Genomic DNA, 20945 nt, shown 5'->3' with positions numbered 1-20945 from the left:
AGGTGGGGCCGCCTTCTACCTGCATCTGGCATCTGCAGCTCCCAGCCCCGACTCTGCAGACGAATCCCTCCCGACCTGGGCGGGCAGAGGGAGGAAGTGGAAAACCAGTGAATGATGAGAGGATGGAGGAAAAGGAGTGAATGTGGGGGGGGGTCTTCAGGGAAGGGGTGGGGTGGGGCCTTGGGGGAAGAGGCACGGCAGGGGCGGGGCCTTGGCGGGGAGAGGTGGGGCAGGGAAAGTTCCAGCACTCCTGCAGGAATTCCGGTTTTAAATATACAAAATTGACACAGTAGCATCTGATAGCCGTCCAGTAGTGTATTAAGTGATGTTACTAATGTTGGTCAGGTATGGGCAGGAAAAAGCAGCCACTCTTTCTTCCTCTGAGTTGTACCCGCTCTTCATGCTACTCCTGTCCCTCTCACTGTAGCATCACATCCTACCAGAACAGGTCTCTTAATAACTGAAGGAGCAGATATGGCTGTGAAGGTCCCACTTTCAGATCTTTCATTGAAGGCACTAAATCTCTTATGGTGTTCCCATTTTGAGTCCAGTAATTGTTTAGTAATGTGGTACACACAATATTGTAGTTAAATACTTTTGATTCTTGCTCATCTCAGGCCATGGGGAAGGGTAAATTGCATTCCCCTTCATATGCAGGAGCAGCGGTGCCAACAGAGGCATTCATCCCAGGGGGAGTTGGCAGTATTGCTGCTATCCTTCCCTGGGGGTTCTGCCAAGGAGAACAGCTTTTAAGTTCTAGAGTCCTGTCTTTGGAAGGATGTTGAGAAGATGCACGGATTTAGTGCATCTCCTAGGTGTCCTGGCCTTGCCCTTTTCTAGCAGTCTCCACCTACTTTCTGGACTAAACTAGCTAGCCAGCTCTATGCCTCCTAGTAGAACTGGAGGTGTGGCTGGCTTGTTCCCACTGTGGCTAGTCTTTCTGCTACCATGCATCCATAGCCCAGTTTCTTCTGGCAGAAGCTAGAGGAGTCCAAAGCGTTAAATAGGCCTAGTAGTCTTCTGCTATCTTCTACTTTGTTGCTAAAATAGCACATTACTAAACAGAAGATTAATGAAGTGTACTAAAGAACACCAGTCTAGGTATTTTTAATGTAAAGAAGAGTAAAATCAATATAAAATGTCTAATTTAAATGTAAGAAATTTAGAAAGTAAATATTATACTTTCAATTGGATTAAATGAGAATATGCAATCCAGGCCTGAAGGGGGAAAAAGGGAATTATCCACCAAGCTATGTTTCTATGTTTTGCGGGGGAAACTTCACCCACCACCTCCTGCCCCCCAAAATACACTTTCTAAACACTGGTTTGATACAGACCAATTAAACTGCCTATCAGTTAAAGAAATATACCTGTTAAAATAGTAATTCTTAGACTATTTATTTGTCTCTTGCATATTCCCTTTGCCTCTGGATCACTGGAATGTGTGTTTACTTACATTGGAAGTACAGCTTTCTTAGAAATCCTTGATGTTTAGTTAATGCGCATATTTTTGTTCCTTGAAATCCAGTTCATAATTCCAACTTCTGTATTTGAAAATGACAGAAAAAATATGGCATTATTGCTGACCTTGAACAATAACCATCGTAATCTTGCATACAACATTGGCCCCCTTCTCCCTGCATTTACAGCTTCACCATAATGTGACTTTAACAAATTTGTTTCAAGCCCTATGTGGTTATGAAATAGTAATTAAGGTCCAATATCTCACCTGTTGAATTACAATCTGAGTTTTCATGTGAGAACTGCTATAGGAAGAAAACATGGGCCTAATGTTGCCTCACTGAAATCAGTGGCAAAACTCTAACTAATTATCTATTACTAAGCCAAGATTGGACCCTGCTACATGCACCATGCCATCTGAATGCTTGATTTGCAGCTTTCAAGAGGCATGAAGCATTCAGGCCTGTTAGTCTGTGAGAGAATTATTGCCAGAATCATATTGGTACTATAGTGGTGGGGATCAAACAGGAGACGCAATATGATAATCAGAATGATCTGATTTTAAAATGTCATTTAATTTATTGAAATAATTCTTTCACTCTTCTTGAGCAACTGAAAGATGAGTATGAAATCTCTCTATCATTACACAAAACAACTAAAAGTTAATATTTGTGCTTTAGTTGCAGTTCTGTCTCTTAAGAAGTGGTTCCTATATTCCTGTCCAAGAGAAGCTACATAAATTCAAGGAAGGGAAGTGAAGAAAATATTGGGCTTAATTCTCTTTTGTTTTTAAGTCTGATATTTCATTCACTTTGTTGGTTCATTGTTTCTCCTCTCAAATCATGGCAATCAGAAATGCTTATGATAGTATCAGAACAGACTCCTGTCATCTCAAATTTTGCTGGGAGAGAGAATTAAAGCAGAGACTCATATTTACTACTTTTTTGCAGTCATTTTGTAGTGTTGGATGTCAACTTTGTAAATGAGGAAAACATTACTTGAATAATACAAGTGTCACCCATGCTTTTTAAGTCCAATAATGTGTGGCCGCCCAGGCTAATTTGAATGTCTGGGTTGCTCTTTAAAGATCACATATTTGTAGACGTTTATACCACAGTGATGATGGGTGTTTGCAGTCTCTCTGTACTTTTCTGAGGAAAAATGTACATAATATGATTGAAATATCACCAAAATATTTGATGACAAAATATCTTCAGAAAGTAACACATTTGAAGAAAATGTCTTTTAGGGCATACAGTTGTTTTCAGCAGTGCTATGGCCTTTGTGGCTTCAAATAGCTACAGTACATCAATGCTTCTAGTAGCCTCTAGCAAGTTTTCAACAGCTCCATTGGCATTAACTGCAATCCATGTATAATAAATAAGGTACATAAATTAAACCTACCATTCTACCTCCGGGTTCTTGTGACATTATTAAATTGCTAGAGCTTTGCTGTCATGGCTTATGATGTCACCAGACTTCCTTGCTAGAATTACAGCCTGTTTCTAATCTATATTTAGGCTATATTATTCTTTATATTATAAAATATAATCTGACTTCTCTATTTACAGGAGAAGTCTCATGCTGCTACTCACTATCCTTTATTAAAGCTATACAAAACCTAGTATCAACTGTGTTGTTTTCAAAGTAATATCTGTTAGTTATCAGCAGAATTATTTAGTGTGTTGCCTTTTAGTCAGTGATTTTTTTAGCACATCAGAAGCAGTCTCCTATTGATGATAGATGAGGAATTCTAATGAGATTTCATTTTTAGTATTAATGGACACTGTTAATAGCAGTGGACAGTGTCTCATTTTTCTAAAGACTTATTTTCTAGACTAATGAATATAGCAAAAACACCAATAAATGGAAAAAATAGCCCCCAAAAAGGTTGATGTTAAACATGTTATATGCTGTTTGTTTTGTATGAACAGCTTTATCTATTAAAAATCGTGTAAGAAGGAGTAATAACATGAAACAACTCCTATAACTAATAAACTTTTAAAATTCTGTTTTATACATTTAATTTTCATTACATTTAGGGATAGTTGTGACTGTGGTGTTGTGATTCAGTCAACATTTATTTCTATCTGTTTTTCATATACAAAGGCATTGGGATGCCAGAAAATAAACTGTTAACGGAGAATTAACTTCTTTGGCATGCTTTCATACTTATCTTCCAAATTAAAGAAAATGAAATGGGCAGAAGCAGAGTGTAGATTACCTCCTTTTTGTCAAAAATGGTGGGAATTTGAAAATTAATAATAAAAAAGGGAACAGATGCAGTAACATGCCAGAGGGAGATTAATGTGGAGAGTAAAATCTGTGAGCAACAAAACTGAAGCAAACTGAATCAGTGGGAGGTGGTTGTACAATCAAAATCAGGATAAAAGAGAAATTACAAACAACCCTGCACTTGTCAAAGTAGTAGTAATGAAATCCTGACTCTGCCAGCAGTGAGAACCTGTGTTAGCACTTTGGGGTAAGGATGGTAGCTGGGTGCCAGGTAGGAGGGCAGTGTTAGGTTGCTGGGCAGCAGCCATCTTGTGTAGAACAGATGGCACTGAAAGCTGGCAGGGGAGGGGTTCCTTAGCAGAACTAATCAGACAGTAACAGATAGGGCAGCTGGGAAGACTGACCACGGAGAGGGAAGCTGCAGGGTAGCTACAGAGCTCCATGATGTTTACAGTGGTGTGCCCATTGGTCTGAGATAAGACCTTGCAATGTCTTTTTACTGCAGAAAGTACACAAACTTTCGTTAAATAAAGAGTTTATCTGATCAGTCTACAATAAAAGGAATGTATCAACTCATTGCTGAGCTAATTTTGTGACAACATTGCATTTTGAACCTTTGCTTCCAAGAAATTTTGTGTGGCATAACCCTTGCAAAAATAAATATATACTATCAGGTATGTCACACACAATCGTAACTTTGTGTTCCATATTTTATTAACATACACAATGAAAGAATTGGAGATAAATATACAGATATCCAAACATTAATCTAGAGAGTGATTCTCCTGGCAGACCCCTACTTCCATTGATGTTAATGAGTTGTTGGCATTCAACACCTTGCAGTATTGGGTTCTTCAGTTGAATTAAATATTTTATGATATTTTACCATGTGTTTGATTTTGTTCAGGAGGAGCCATTTCCTTCCTCATAAGTGATACCCTATGGGAACTGAATTGAGGTCCCAGTCCTGTAACCTTCGGTCACATGAGTAAATTTTACTCAAGTAAGTAGTACCACTAGCACCAGTAGAACTACTCACAGGAGTAAGAGTTATCCCTATGCATAAGCATTGTGAGATTAGGCCCTGAGATAGTACCTGTCAGCTTGAAAGAGAAATGGAAACAGAATTGTAACACAGAAGACAAAATAACCCAAGTATAATGAAAAACAACTGACTGACTTATTATATAGTATTATTAACTAGTTTAGTTGATCATGATCTAAAATAAAAAAAAATTCAGATATACAGTTGGGTTGTGGATGCTGAGCTCATTTTTTAACAAAGAAATCTACATCTGTTTTTGAACTTGTATATCTCTCTTTTAGAGTAGGTTTATAGCTTGGCTCAATTATTCATTTTGAGTGGGGAGGGGAGGAAACATTACAGGGATTTGAAATAGGTGGTATAACATAGCCATATGCTATTTATGCAGCAGTTTCTGCAATAAATCTAATTTGGTGCTGTCAAAAAAAAATTAGACTTATTTGATATAGCAGCACATTAGTAAATGATTGTGGTAGATTTGAAAGTTGTCATTCACTCTGCTTACTTGTAACAGAATCTTGCAAAGCCTTTTTTTTTTTCTTTCCCCGAGCAACTCTATGAAAATTTCTCAGTTCTTTGTCCTGCAGCTGTAGAAACTGAAATATTTCTACAACTGAAAAGAAGGTCTTGCTTTAAGGTAATTGTGGAAGGGGGTGGAAGAATGAATAACCTCTGTTAGCAATTATATGAATGTATAGGCAGAAAAATCAATAAAACAGAGGGGGGAAAAGCTAGATCTCTCCCTTGCCTACAGATTTTTCTAGTGCAGCTGAAATTGTTTATCTCATTATACAGTATGTAGATAAATTAGCTGCTCTGAGTTATTATAGAAGGTAAAATATTTTACCTGCCATCATAAGACCATATGCTGCTTTATAAAGACTGATATTGAATGATTTGAAATAAATCGGCTGTCTTTTCTTCTGGCAGTGCCTTTTAGAAATTTCATTACCAGTTTATTTAATAATAAGCAGTCAAGATAATACATGATTGTTTAAATACCCTTACATTTAATCATGTACAAATACTGTGTAAGGTATATGTTGTTAATATTCAAATGTTATTAATAAAGTTGTAAGAGAAAACAAAAATAAAGTCAATAATAAACATGGGGTGAGCAAGGAATCCACCATCATGTCAGTTAATTAGGGAAAAGAAAAGCTTTAGAATATCACCTATTTTCCTTTTCTCTTCATTTAAAAAAATGTTTTTTTAAAAACCTTGCTGATTGTTATTTCATTTGATTTGTTGCTCTACCATACACCTTTCTTAAAAGAAAGGCAGTGATATGTTTTCGGATTCCCATTTTAATTACTTTGAACATTTACTTTGTAGTGTTTAAACTATCCCTGGTCAAAAGAGAATTTTAGTAATGATTTCATCTTTTAGACAACGAATCAGGCTGTTAAAGTAACTAAATTGTTTCTGCAAATAGAATGTATTTACAGTGGTAGCAGGTAACAATACTTGCAGCAGTTCTGAGCAAGCAATGTAATTCAGAAATAAGACAGATGAGATTATCCAATGATTAGAAGAAAATTCAAAAAAGTATTTTTTCAAGTGTCTTTTAAAAAAGAAATATTTATCATTGAGAACTAATCTATTAAGGAAATTTATAGATTAATACCAATATATATTTACTTTGAACTAATTCAATCAATTTTTTGTATAACTATTGGGAATGGAATAATATGATTTTTTTTTTAATTTTAAAAAAAAATCAGAAGAATGTATTCACGCCTGCTAAATTTTATACTAATTTTGAAATTAACTGATTCTGATTTATGTTAGAGACTCAGCACTTGTTTTCTCTTGTACATCTGAAAGGAAGTTAAGGAAGTTGCAAATGTGTTTTCTCTACAAGGGTTTGATTTTTATAATGCTAATTTTAACCATTTTGAAAGCTGCACCCTTCTTTTTAAAATACAACCAGTTATTTTCTTTCTGGGCAGTAGCAATATTTCTTTTTCTCTCCTGTGTAAGGATCCAGTCCTGAAGTCATTATGTAATAAGGGCTTCATCATGGACCCAAAGGGTTTGCCACTCACTGAAGTCTGTGATAAAATTCTAATTCACTTGAATGGGTGCAGGATTGGGCACATAGTTTTGTAAAATTTGACATTTAGGAACATCATCCACATGTTGTCTCTTATGTAAAACGCTTCCACAGTGGGGAAAAATTAGCTGGAAATGTCTATAGCTTTGGCTATCTCATTGGTCTTACCACATCCTCACCTCAGTCAGTTAAAGCCAGTGTGACTGAGTGGGCTAGGAGCAAGAGTGAACTTGCTAAACTAAACCAACATGCTGCTATTGGTTGTCACTCTGCTTCTGGCATTCTGAAATTCTAAGAGCATTTTTGCAGAAATTAGGAGGAGGAGTTCTGATTTCTTCCCCTGGCTGGCCTTGACAATTGTTCCGCAGAGCTTGAATCACAAAGTAGGGGCGGAGAGGAGTACAAGTGGCTATGCAATTAGGTGGGATGTTGCTGTGTGCTCCTCTTGCCCCTCAGGTCCCTTTCTACAAATTTCTAACATTTTTGTTCCCCTCCATGTATCATTCTAGAGGAGAAAATAAGGACCCCCAGAAATAAGATGGAAAAAGAATCATTAGATCACAGAGAACAGAGTAGTCCCCCAACAAAGGATGAATCTGATATTAAATTGATACTATTTGGCTAACTATGTTTAGTATTAATTTGTCATAATACTGTACAAGACTTTATTTTTTAAACTTTGAGTCAAATTCAGACCTAATGTAACCAGATGTAACTCCATTTCAGCCAATGAGGTTGTATTTGCTTACATAGATCCTGAATTTATCCATGAAAGTTTAACTCCTGTTTTGTTTTGTTTTTTCTGTAGACAGCTGAATAAAATGTTTGGTTCATTATAATTACAGGTGATAAAATGCTTTTAAAAACTTTTTTTGGCACAGTTTTTCCTTTTGTTGAGTGAATTTTCTGTTTCTTAAAGGACACCTGAATTACATGTTGTGAAGGATATTTCGTATTCTAGAAGAATGAGACTATCTAAGAGACTAGTTTAATAATTCAGTAGTATGTGGTTATCAGAATCTATTTATTAAAAGAGGGATGAGTGCATTAATAGCTACACATAATGGATCCTGTTGACAGTATGATGTTTATCTCTATCCTGACCCCACATTTTTTTTTTTACAATTTATTCTAATTTTATGTACAGACAGTATTGTAGTAGAGAGATGGATATTCATCTTGCACAAGGACAGAAAGTGAAAAAAATTATGTTTTCAGGCTTCAGTTTAACAAACAATTATTTTTAAAAGTGATGTATTTTTAACAACTCTCTAACAGAGCTTAAAAGAACAATTATTTCAAGGAAATAATGGTACTACTTGTTAAAAGTAATATAACAATTGATGTGGGCCATTTTTGGATATTTAAAATAATTTGATTGTGAACTTTCTTATCCTGCTGTTCTCTTCTCCCTAACTCAGTTTTAATAAATACTTTTGCCTCACATTTTTCTGCTCTACAGTACAGATTTTCTTTTAAGGTGGAATTTGGTATTATTGTTCAATTGTAAATCTTCTATTTATAAAGTCTTTACTATTTTGTCTTTTGTTATAACTAGAAAATATTTAAAGGATTTGTACCAATTTTTTGCATGCTTAAAAAAAAAAGACATATGAAGAAAGACATATTAGTTGTTAAAATAGTCTTATATTTTTCCTCCACATTATTGTCTTCCTATACCCAAAAGTAATTTTCACAAATACATTACTGTACAGAACTTCTTATTCTGCTGGTTAGCAGAAGTAGATTTAAATCCATACCGACAGTTCATTTGACAATGACCTTGAGGGGCTTTGCTTCTTGAAGAAGAAAGCAGAAGCTTGCAGTAAACAAAGTTCACTTCTGACAGATGGATTGAATGACAGAAAGGTTGCGAGTGCCAGAATAGCCCTGGCAGAGGAGGAAATGTTCAGTGGAATCCAACAGGAGAGGAGGTGTGAACAGGTGCAGGGTTGCTGACGGAAGGGGAACCAGATGGAAGGAGCCAGAGCCAGTTTATTTAAAGGAAAAGGCAGAAAACACTGAAAGGCTGTGCAATCAGTGGCTAAAAGTGTGCATGGAAGAAGGTAAAAATTCACAAAGCAAAACTGCACAGTGGGATATCTAGCACTTAGCATAATGGTACTAATTTGTGAGTTTAGTTTGAAAGTTGCTATTGAAATACATTATACTTTATCCTGTGAAGACCAAGGTATAGATATTTGAAATCTGATTTAAAAAAAATAAAAAAAGCTTGACATAGATATTGCCTGTCCATTATTTGTAATATTTAATGCACACAAAAGTTATGATTACAGAATGTTAAGGTTGTGCCACAAACTAACCAGAGCAAGAAAATATAGAATTATGGGGCTAGATTTCCAGTCTTAACTCATCACACAGGGGTGCCAGCATGCCTAAGTCTTGCCACAGGTCATTCATCTCCTGTTGGGAGTCCTCTGCAATACCTAAGCACAATGGTAATGCTCAAGTACTGTGGAAGTTTTGCCTTTGCATGTCTCCACTTCTGTTGTTTTTGGTCACATCTTTAATGCCAGTTTGCTGCTATATTTGCTAACTTATTTCAGGACAAGAGAAGGATTTTGATTTTTCACAGCCCAGAAGAATAAAATATTCTCTTCCCTCAAATGATAGCATTATCCTTATTACTTTGTCCTGTCACGCCACTCCATTTCTGCTCATGGGTTTGATCTTGTAAGGTGCTGAGCCCATTCAGTTCCCGTTGACTTTAATGGTAGTTGAGGACAATTGGCATCTTGCAGGCCTTTGAATAACCCCAGCCAGAAGTTATTTACCTAAGGTCTGTCCCAAAGTAACATCAGTGAGAAGTCAGAGAAAGCACCAGCACCAACCTCACAAACTATCACACGTCAAGAAAAAGCCTCCTAGAACTTGTTTTAATGTTGTAGATGGAGATTGTTGTTATTTACACATACAGTAAATGGCTTCTATAGTAATCACACACTTCAGCATTTAATCATTTGTAAAAGTCCTTGGCTTGCTCATAATTGTCTTACAATAGAATGTGTTTTTGTGCATATGTGTATTTAAAAAATTAAGATAAGTGGTGGGATGGGGGAAAATCCCTTCAGAATAGAAGGCATGATATTTTTATTTTGGGGCTATATTTTAATACTTCATATAACCCACTTGTTCCACACTGTCTATAACCAATATGCTGTTGGTTAGTTCCCATACCAGCAAGTTTATCAAATCTTTACACCATTCCTAGTGCTGTGTTCTACCTGCTCTCCTGGCCTCTTCCTACACCATTTTACAATGTTGTCCATTATTGTATGTTGGCAAATTTATATGAAAGATGCAATCTAAAATTAAATTGTATTGCAAGGCATGCTACCAACTACACTTTTTTACCAGAATTTCGCTGCTATAAATGTATTTGATGTACTGTAAATGCTGATTATTGATCTGAAAATATTATAAACCACTGAAAAAGAGAGAAATTAATTGAATAATTAAATAATTGTGCATTGATATATTAAAAATCCAAATAAAAAGTAGTAATGTTCTGTGTATGGTAGCCAATTTTCAATATTAAAATTTTGGGGAGGAAATGCCAAAAGAGAGACATCATATTATGGACTAATTGTTTACAGATAAAAGCTTTTACATTGAATTGGGGTGGGGGGGTTGTTTCAATTTTTATTTTATAAGTGAATCTAATGCTTCAAAAAACTGTATTGACTGAAATCTATAGACAGAACTGGTACTGCCCAAGTTGCATATGTTAAGGCTTCTTTGCATTGCCCATTTGATATGCCTAAAACCTGACCTTTAGGGAGCTCTTGTATGGATGAAAGGGTGATTCAGGTTCTATGTCCATAGAATACTTCAACTCTCTGAGAAAATTACCAAGGTCAGGGCCGCCCCCAGCTTTTTTGCCGCCCCAAGCGGCGAAGCAAAAAACAAACAAACATTGGCCACCCCAAGCACCTGCTTCCTTAGCTGGTGCCTGGAGCCGGCCCTGACCAAGGTTTCCAGTTGATGATAACTGTTCAGTTGTTGTAATGTGTACAGCTATCTACTAGGATAGCAACTTTCAACCTTTTTTCATTTGCGGACTCTTAAAAATTTTCAAATAGAGTTGTGGACCCCTTTCGAAATCTTAGACATAGTCTGCAGATCCCCGGGGGTCCGCAGACCACAGGTTGAAAACTGCTGCCTATGGCGGTAACAAACATTCGCTGAACCTGTTACACATAGTCTGTGGACCCCCAGGGATCTGCGGACCCCAAGTTGAAAACCACTGTAGTAGGAATTGTAGTAAGACCTCAAACTCATTTAATACCACAGCTGTTGTAGTGTAATATCTTCTTTCCACAAATGACTCAGGCTGGATTTAAAAAAGTGACCTGGACATTATAGGATTGTGTTCCATTTTACCAAAACTTCAGATTGTCTAATTTCCCATTAAATGATTTACATTTGGACAAATACAAAAAACATTTTAAAGCCATAAGCTTAGTTTTAATTTTGATAGAATAATTTTGGCTATATTGCATAAATATAAGAGTCTGTGAAATAAAGTTTGTCAGTGAGCTGTGAAATTACGTATGAACTTTCAGCCTTGGCTGAATTGTAAAAGCCAAGTTGAGACTCCCCCAAAATATAGGATTTTATTATAAAAATGTTGACACTAGCTGAATTCTAATGTAGTAAGCAAACAGTACTGTCATACCCATTATTAGTAATGGTCGTACTGTTTGCTTTAATGTGAGAAAGTGATTTTAGGATAATTTGTCAGGTTGCTTAAGGATAATCAGTTGCCTAAATTTGGAAATTTGTCAAACTTTAACTCTGATTGCTCTGAATAAGTTTCAGAGTAGCAGCCGTGTTAGTCTGTATCCGCAAAAAGAAGAACAGGAGTACTTGTGCCACAAGTACTCCTGTTCTTCTTTTTGCTCTGAATAAAGTTTTCTTAGCTTTGTAAGGTTTCTGAGAAGTACTGTCATCTTGGGAGAGAGACACTTTAATGCTTGTATTAAGAGATTTTGTTCTGTTTTATACCATTTTAAAGGCATTTTTTACACTGTATTTGAGCATTTTAAATGAATCTGAAACACATTTAAAATATAGCAGCAGCTGGAATACCTTATTTAGGTCCTGAATATAATCCCACACCAGTTTTAGCCTAGTGTAACTTCATTGACTTTGCTGGAATTACTCCTGATTCTCATTGGTATGAGATCAGAATCAGGTATTTATTGTTATAGAAAGCTATGTCAGTACCCATTGCTAAAACACCTGTTTGCTATACATCAATAAAAATAATAATTTTATAAAATAATCTCTAAATTTAAATGCTCTGGAATAGAACTGATTGCACTCTATCAATGACACAATCGCTGAAAAGCACCTAATAAATGTAATCCATAAATCCGTGGGTCAGTGAAACATTTGACCAGATAAGTAAATCTTAAACTGTCTGGAAGTTCATCAAACAGTCTGCTGGCTGGAGTCAGTTCCAGGAGCATGTGCCCTCTGAGATCACCTTGCAACCAACTGTAGAGAGTCCATGGCCAGTTTGCTCCCAGCAACTGACAGAGAGAGAGCAAACCAGGATGTAACTGCCATGAAGGGCAATCTTTCAAAACCCGATGAGGTTTGAAATAATGACCTGGTAATAATGGCTTTTATGAATTGGTAATTTTATACAGTTCTAGTACACATACACATGCATTGGTCTTTTTTCCCCTTCTAGAATTCTGTTAATTTGAAAAATAGATGTAATTCTTGTATTTTATGCTAAACATTTCCTACTTTGTATAAGTATAGTGGTCATCTCTGAAATTCAGTTTTACCTAGTTACAACACAGTGGTATCTAAGCTCCCACAGGTATTTTCTAGTCTAAACAGAGAAATACTGAGGGATCTAAGCGAACACTGTGTGGTAACTGTGGATAGATGTGATCCTCATTAAAAATAACTGAATCGCATTAAGCAGAATGGAATGGGATGACAGATTTGAAAGTGATTTTAGGGTTTTTAGATTAACAGAGGGAACAAATTAAGTCCATGCCTTGGGTGAATGCCTTCCTGGTGCATGGTAATTTACTTTTAATTTTTGAAACCCTAATTCCCAATGCTTTAATATCAGAATAAGTTGTGAAGAAGCTGCATGCTTGCCCTTCTACTTGCAACATAGCTGTAATCTGAAAATGGATTAGTGAAGGATGGAGGGGAGAAATTTGTGGCAAATTCTGTCAAACTTTTTATATAGGTCTTTTTACTGCCCTCATCATCGTAGTAGTTGATTGCCTTCAGGTAGTGGATTAAGTTATATGATTAACATCTCTCTCATCTTCTCCCCGGGGAGAGAATATTGTGTGTAGCCAAGGATATTGTTTTTGTAGGGTTCTGTTTATGGATTTTTATTTTATTTTATTTTTTAATGTACATGCTGCTATGTGCACAAAGAAGTGTGCTTTGCCTTTGAAGCGAAAAGTACTTAGGTTTATCCCTTATTTAATGATTCTGTATGTGGAATAATACATGTTTTGAGATAAACAAGGCCTGTTAGCTCATAGACTCCATCCAGTACAGGATTGTTTCTTAATATTTAATTTCTTAGTACTTTGAAATGATCTGATGCTGCTGTTAGTCTCATGCAGAATTCCCATTGAGTACAGTGGGAATTCTATGTACAGAGTGACTGCAGGAACATTATATAGTTAGACCAGCAAATAAAAACTTTTTCAAATTATTAATATGGATTGCAATCTCCTAATCACAATTTGTTTGCAACCCATATGGCTGGGCTATGTTCATACCATTATCTGGCTTTAGAACAAAAATTCCCAAACTGTGGTGTGTGGAGCACATGCTGGTGGTTCACAGAAAACTAGCTGGTTGTATGCTTTTCTTCCTCCCTATTTCCAGCTGCTAAAATGCATTAAAACACCTTCTGAATATATTTGCTTCTGTGTAACCAAATGCAATAATTGCCAGGGAGTTGTCTATATTATTGTGAATGGGAGGAAAAGTGGTCTATGGGACTTTCAATGGGAAGATAAAAGGTCCATGAGACGCTCTGCATTAAAATGTGAGCCACACTGTGAAAACATTTGAGAATCAAGATTTTCTGTCTCCTCATGCCCCATTTGGTACACATTTTGGCGATTGAGAATTGAAAAGCTCATCGTGCAAGTCTTCACTCCTATGAGTAGTCAAATTTAAATATATATTTTGTTTAAAACAAAATCTGAATTAAAAAAAATCAAAAAAACAAAACTAGTGTTCCTGGTATTTATTGTGGTAAAAGCATAGAACACATACATGATCTGACTAAAGTTCCTTAAATCTCTCCTCTCATCTGGTAACAGTCCAATTCCCAGGAAACGCTGTATGCATAAATAGAAAATATTTCTGATTTGAAAAGACTAGTTAAGATGTGTTTCAAGTGTCTATACCTAAGTTTCCCCATCTGTAAAATGGAGATACTGATTCTTGTCTCCTTTGCAAAGTGACTTGGGATCTATAGATGAAAAGCATTATATAAGAGCTAGGTGATGTATTATTAAAGAACAAAAAGGCTGTTTTTTGTCATTGAAATATATCTTTATTTTGCCCTTCAGAGGACTTTCTAATTTTGATCCCTTTTTACATTTCAATGGCTTTAGCTCTGATTTCGGTGTCAGAAATTGATAAATGTAGTAGAGTTTCTTGATTATTTTAAGGCTTGTCCATCAAGATTAAAATAAATAAATGCAATAAGATTTTCATTTTTTTTTCCTATTGTGTGTGAGCAAGACAAAGGATATTCTTTGATTTTTCAGGTTTTTTTCCTTAGATTCACTGCTCTTAATGTTATTTTGGTTACTGATGACAAGACAGTTCAGAAACGTCTTTTAAATTCAAGTCCTTGCTAAGATTGTAATAAAGTGATGCAAAGTACAATGGACAAAATGGGTCTGTGTACTGGCAGCTGCTCATAGAGATATTTGGTGTAATTTTCAAAAGTATCTTAGGTAGTTAGGAATGTAAGTGTTATTGAAAGTCAATGGGAAGTAGGTTTCCAAAGTGCCTGTATCACTTTAGAAATGGGACATAGGAGCCTGAGGCTATGTCTACACTACTGTGGTAAGTCGACCTATGCTACGCAACTCCTTAGGTCGAGTTACCGCGGGGTGTCGACGGGAGAAAATCTCACGTCAACTTACCTTACTTTTCTCATCGGGTAGAGTACATGGGTCGACTGAAGAGCGATCTGCAGTCTATTTGGCGGGACTTTACTAGGCCCACTAAATAGACCACCGGTGGATCGATCTCAGTGTCGATCCCGGCTGTAGTGTAGACCTGCCCTACGTAACCTACTTTTGAAAAGTTTACCCATTGTGCATGAAGGAGAGGCACGTCCTTCCAGGGGTAAGTGTCCTTACCCACCTCTGCTTCCCATTATGTAGGAGAGGTATGTGAACCCTCTTCACAAGTTTCATGCTACTGTCAGTGTTGGCCTTCCTTGGTCCTTGTCAGAAACATGAGAACTGATACTGTGTCTGTGTTGGCCCTCTTTGAGTGCCCAGGGTGAGGCACAATCTAATTTAACGTGATTTTTTTTTTAAAAAAAGGTTTGTTTTCAAAACTAGGATTGTGAATTATATGATTAGGCACATCTTATTCTATAATGTTTCCATGACAAAACATGTTTTTCTTCACTTTCCTTTTCTCCCCCCACCCCCATCGGCCAACATGTCTTCTTTTTGTCACATCAGGCCCCGTCCTACCTCAGGCAAAGCTCCCACTGCCTTCAAGGAGAGTTTTGTCTGAGGTCAGATTGCAACATCGGGTCCAGGAATTAGTGTGTAATGTAACCCACCCACCATTTATATTGCTTTGGCATAAATGTAAGCAAGAAGATGTAACATTGTGTATGTCATGCTGAGATATTGTAATATCTCAGATGGATTATTAGGCAGAAAGCCAAAGGTTAAGTGCAGCAGCCAAATGAGGTGTGGCACTATCCTTATGTGACCCATTCCCAGAACTGTCTTCTTATTTTATAGCCCGATGCAATTAGTAATATCACTGAGGATAAAAGGATTTCTTAAATTGTACTTTCAAGGTATTCTTAAACCAATTAAAGTAGTTACAGCAGGACTATAGAATTATTGTTTTGTTTTGTTTGTTAAATCTAAGATCAACCCCCCATATACATGAGCACACTCACATTTTGGGTTAGGTTTGCTCTAGATCCAATCTTTGCAGTGGTTCATAGCAGCCCCTTTGCAGCACAGGCCATTATCTAATATATGCATATCTTTCCCTTTCTTGTTACCCATGATGTCTTTGCTTGGCATGTGTGTCAAAGAAAAAATTTGGGTGGTGTGTGATAACTTGACATTTATTTTGACTCTGTAGTGATTGCCACATCTTGTATATTCAGTCAAGTAAATTGCTGGCAAACTGGTGTCTTCAGACCTTAGTAGTGGGACTGGCAATTAGTCACCTAAATACAGCCTTATTGTGTAAGCCCTAAATTTATGCACACGCAGGATCAGTCCCCTGTGACATGTTAACTGTTTCCTGTGAGGTACTGGATGCCCTTATCTAGAGCCCTGTGAAATTTTTTAGTTTTTATAATTTTTCATTTATTTTGTTGTATTGTGGGAGGGATTGAGTCCTGCCCCTAGGGAGATGGGCTGCTCAGGGACAGGTGGGTTGAGTCCTGCCTTTGGGGGTGTAGGTGGGAGGCCTGTGGGGAGTGTCAGGTCCTGTCTCCAGAGGGAGGAGGTTGGGTCCTGCCCTGGGGGTATGTGTGTGGGGGAGCTCTGAGGGGTCAGGTCCTGTTCCTAGAGTGTGTGTGGGAGGCCTGGATGGATGGGAGCAATAAGGTCCTGACCCTGAGAGTGAGTAGTCGGGTCCTGACCGGAGGGGGTGTGCGTGTACGTGTGCAGCCCCCTGGCTCTGTGTGTGCGCATGTGTGTGTCTGTCTGTCTTCTGGGGGAAGGGCTGGGTCATGACCCCTGGGGGAGGGGTTGCAGAACAAGCCTGTCCCGCACTCACCCCATAATAGCAGCTCCTGTGCCCGGGGGCTGGATCCAGCTCCCTGCTCTGGACACTAGGTCTCACTTCAAATTTCTCCCTCCCATCTGTTATGAGGCAAACCTGAGTGGAACTGTGACTCTGTGCGCCAGGTCACAAGGCCCAGAGCAGGGTCCAGGCCCAGTCCCAAAGGACAGGAGCGGCTGCTGCAAGGTTAAGTTTTTGTTCTATTTTGTTTTACAGGTTATTTTTTGTTTTATTTCATGTTATGGTATTTTGCATTTACAAAACCCAGAGAGCTCTGCCTTCATTTTCTGTTGTCTTAAATTAATGGTGGAAGCTTTTCTTCTGTTTGGATGCTTAAGCAAACTCATTAAGCTTGTAGAATAGCTGTAATGTGAACACTGTGGGAACTGTTGCCATTGACTCAACTCCCATTAATTTCACTGGGAGTTTAGTTCATCTCAGGATCAGGCCCCTATACTTTATCACTAGATGAAATATATAACAGCTGCAAGAGAGAACAGATAAACTGCACAAGGCAAATTGGATCTTAAGGGAGGCTTTCTCATACTGGAGGACTCATTTAATATTATAAAGTATAATCCAAGAATACATGGATTATTCTCTGGAAGAGGAATCCTTTTTCACTCAGAAAATAGGTCATGCTTTCATCCATTTTCTGCTAGCCACTGAGGTGTGTTTGTCATGTAAAAGAAAGTTTGGCATGTTCAACTTCAAGTGTGCGTGTGGGGAAAATGTTTGTTGTGTAAAGCTAGACCAAATTTTTTAAATTATCAGTTGAACTATCCATTTTGGCATTTGATTCATCTGTAGAGTAGTATATATTTTGTATTTCTGTTTCCTGTTTGTTTTGATAGATTGAAGAAAGAAAGTATTAAGCACAGTTTTAGCAATGAAGCAAAGACCCGAGCCCTTCAGGCGGAGCAAAGAGAGCAGGAGCTGACACAGAAGATGCAGCAAATGGAGGCCCAGCATGATAAAACTGGTAGGTGGTAGAAAAAGATTAGAGCCTGGGCACTTACCCACAAGCCAGGCCCATGCCTTACTGTGAAATGACATCAGGAACACCTGTAACCTTTGGCTGGCCGAAGGGAGCAGATGCTAACTACACCGGAGATTCCGAATTACATATTAGTTAGCGTTTAAAAGAGAAAATGGAAAGTATTGCCCACTGTCTGTTGATTTCAGAGTGCTGCTCTCACATCTGTTGCACCATCTGGATTATGAGTTTATTTACCTGTATTCAAGAAACGTAAAGCTGAGAGAGACCACAACAAAGTAGAAAAACAAAGGGCTTGTTTTTGGCTGGATTTTCAGGCACACATGTTATATAAAGAAAATAGCATCAGAAGCTCTGCGGGAAATGCTCTGAGCTTACAGTTAAAGTCTCCTGAATAGCATTGAACAGTTCCCACAGTACACACATTATAGCTACTCTAAAAGCTTAATGAGTTTGCTTCAGCATCCAAACTGGAGAAAAGCTTTAACCATTAATCGGTTCTTAATTCACTGTCGCAGCTGGATGTAATTCACTGGCTCCAAATTGATATGTTCCTTTATTTAATCTTTGCAGCCTCAAACATTTTTAGCATTAGTATGTTTTTCCCCAGTCTAGAACAAGGATGTTTAATCCTTTGCATTCTTCAAGATATCACTACTGCAGTTTAAATTTACTAATACAAAGCATTGACCATAGCTGGGAGCTTGGCTGGAAGCGGACATCCTTCATCACACTGGCTTAGCTGACCTATAACTTTTTACCTTTAATCTGAAAAGGACTTTCAGAAAATGCAATTTCATTTGTTCACAGTCAAAACATTTTGCCGTTCGTTTTACAATTGTAATGCTTTGTGTTTATGAATGGCATTAGGCAAAATAAGGATAACTCCACATTTAATATTTAACCAATTACATTGTTAACAAAGGCTCAAATTGTAGCTCTTAGCATTCCATAGGGTCTAGGTGGGGGAAATCTGTAACATCTACATGTTGGTGGAAGGGGGTGCTATAACTTCGCAGAACATTATGCCTACCATTTTTCTGGGGAAAACCCATTTCGCCTGCTACCCCTTTAACACCTCTAGAACAGAGGTAGCTGGCATTCCTTCCCAGCCAGTGCTAACTGTTACAAGAGGTGGTGAGCCCACATCCACCCTCTATCCTATGCAGACATGCCTCCTGCAGCATTGTCACTTGTACTAATGGGCCTTGCTTTGTGTTAAGGGAGTACAAATTCTGAATTATGACTGCCTTCTACACAGAGGTGGTCAAGGGAAAGGAGCTCTCGCTCTTCTTTCCCCATTCTGTCCAGCACATCTGCATATGGGCAGCTGTAATTTGACACAAATTAAGGAAAACTAATTTACTTGCCCTTCCTGGTCCATAAGATATTGTTTAATTTGAGTGTATTGAAACAAGATTGGATGTGTCAATTTCATATCTCTAGTAAGAGTGGGAAGAGTTGAAAAAATGGTCATTTTGTACATAAAGATATCAGGTATTATGCATCTATGTATTATAGGGGATGTTATATACTACTACTGTAAGTTGGATATAGATGAAGGACTACAATATTCTAGTCATAATTGTATAAAATATATTTCATTATATATCTTTTATTAAATATGAAGGAATCTAGTAACAATACAAACAAATTATTTACAGTTTCAGGAATGATTTTAAGACTAGAAATTTAGGGAATACATAGTCTTCTCACTTTGAATATTGAAAACATTTGATTTCTAGGTAATAAGTTTTAGCCCAGTTTAGGTCAATAGTAACAGAAAAATCAATATAAAATGGTGGTCTAAGTGCAGTTCCCACTCGACATAGGTCTATGTATCTACCTCATATTTGTCAAATGCTGGTTGTCAGACTCAATAGAAAGACCAAGGACTAAATGAGCTGATTTCTGCAAAGATGGATAAGATATCTTGGTGGGCCCAGTAAGGACATTATCACTCCTGATCCTGTACCTGTTTGGTATATGGAGGACTTCAAAGCCCAGTGTTTGCCAATCTGATGCCCCTCATGAACATAAAATTCTCAAGTTTAAGAAAAACAAACGAGTGAATTTGGCATTTATGGTAATTTTGTCACAAAAGGCTTTGGTCCATTATCACCTCAGATAGCCTCTTTGTTAAGTTGCCTGCATGTCCGTTGTGAATGAGACTGCTTGCTCATCCTACCAGAAAGAGGCAGTAAGGACAACTGTTCAAAGGTCTGGTAGTGTGAGGTAATGCTCAACTCCATTTATGATCTCAAGAGAAGTAGAAGGCACTCTGCACCTTGCAAGATTATGCCCTAATGAAAGAATTGCAGGAAAGGTTAAGATACATGTTTGTGGGTGTCTGAGAGAAGAAGTGGCTTAGATTTTTCCCATTCAGAAATTCTCAAGTTTCGCCATTCTTTGGTAAATAGTGATTAGATCATTATCCCATGTTCAAATGCCTGGAATTTAAACCATATTTTTAAAAAAAGTTTGTGTGTGTGGGGGCGGGAGGGGATAAGAATATTTTAAATCTTTGTATCAAGTCTTAATTTTATAAATATAAAAATATAATTTCTAGTGAATGAACTGGATTCTTTGCTGACCTCCCAGAACACATTCATAGCAAAATTGAAGGAGGAATGTTGTATGTTGGCAAGGAAGCTGGAACATGTAACAGAAAAAAACAGGTAGGTGTCATTTTGCTACTTAGAAGTGAGCTACTGTATTGATTATTTTTATTTATATTTATTATTCTCTTCTTCTAAAACTTGTCATCTGCACCTATTCCAAACCTGTTACGACGTCTGCAACTTGAGAAACCAAGATGGGATTTTGCCCAGGGTATTTCTAATTTTACACTTTTCAAATAGTGTTTCCATTTAAATTACTTGGACTATTCAGATCTGAGAAATCACATATACTCTTTTTAGGATTAGTATTCTTCAAATAAAAAGTAATAAATTAACTGTCAAATTGCTATAATTCGAATGTTTGAAATCATGCTAAAAATAATAAATATCCAGTTAAATATCTTCATGTCACACGAAGAAGCTGAATTCTGTTGCATATCTGGGATTAAATGACTTAGAATTTTTTAAATAAGCCATTTAGTTTACGGTAGCACACACTAG

General features: G+C 37.2%; 1 protein-coding gene across 8 annotated transcripts in view; it reads left to right on the top strand.

Moving 5' to 3' along the window:
• Nucleotides 1-20945, top strand: part of SDCCAG8 (SHH signaling and ciliogenesis regulator SDCCAG8) — a 154724-nt gene that overhangs the window by 67467 nt on the left and 66312 nt on the right. For 3 of the 8 annotated variants that reach the window (XM_054024248.1, XM_054024247.1, XM_054024249.1), the window contains exons 14-15: nt 17681-17808; nt 20393-20501. The exons of 3 other annotated variants lie outside the window; for them this stretch is intronic. In XM_054024248.1, the coding sequence (XP_053880223.1) occupies nt 17681-17808; nt 20393-20501 (237 nt within the window). Of the gene's footprint in view, nt 1-4603; nt 4666-17680; nt 17809-20392; nt 20502-20945 lie in introns of those variants that run through there. 2 more of the 8 variants (XM_054024255.1, XM_054024254.1) reach the window with 2 other exon arrangements.

This window comes from Malaclemys terrapin, chromosome 3, assembly GCF_027887155.1.
Source record: "Malaclemys terrapin pileata isolate rMalTer1 chromosome 3, rMalTer1.hap1, whole genome shotgun sequence".
Classification (NCBI taxonomy): Eukaryota; Metazoa; Chordata; order Testudines; family Emydidae; genus Malaclemys; species Malaclemys terrapin.
The sequence above is the reverse complement of the archived record's forward strand: the minus strand, read 5'-3'. Positions and strand labels throughout refer to the sequence as shown.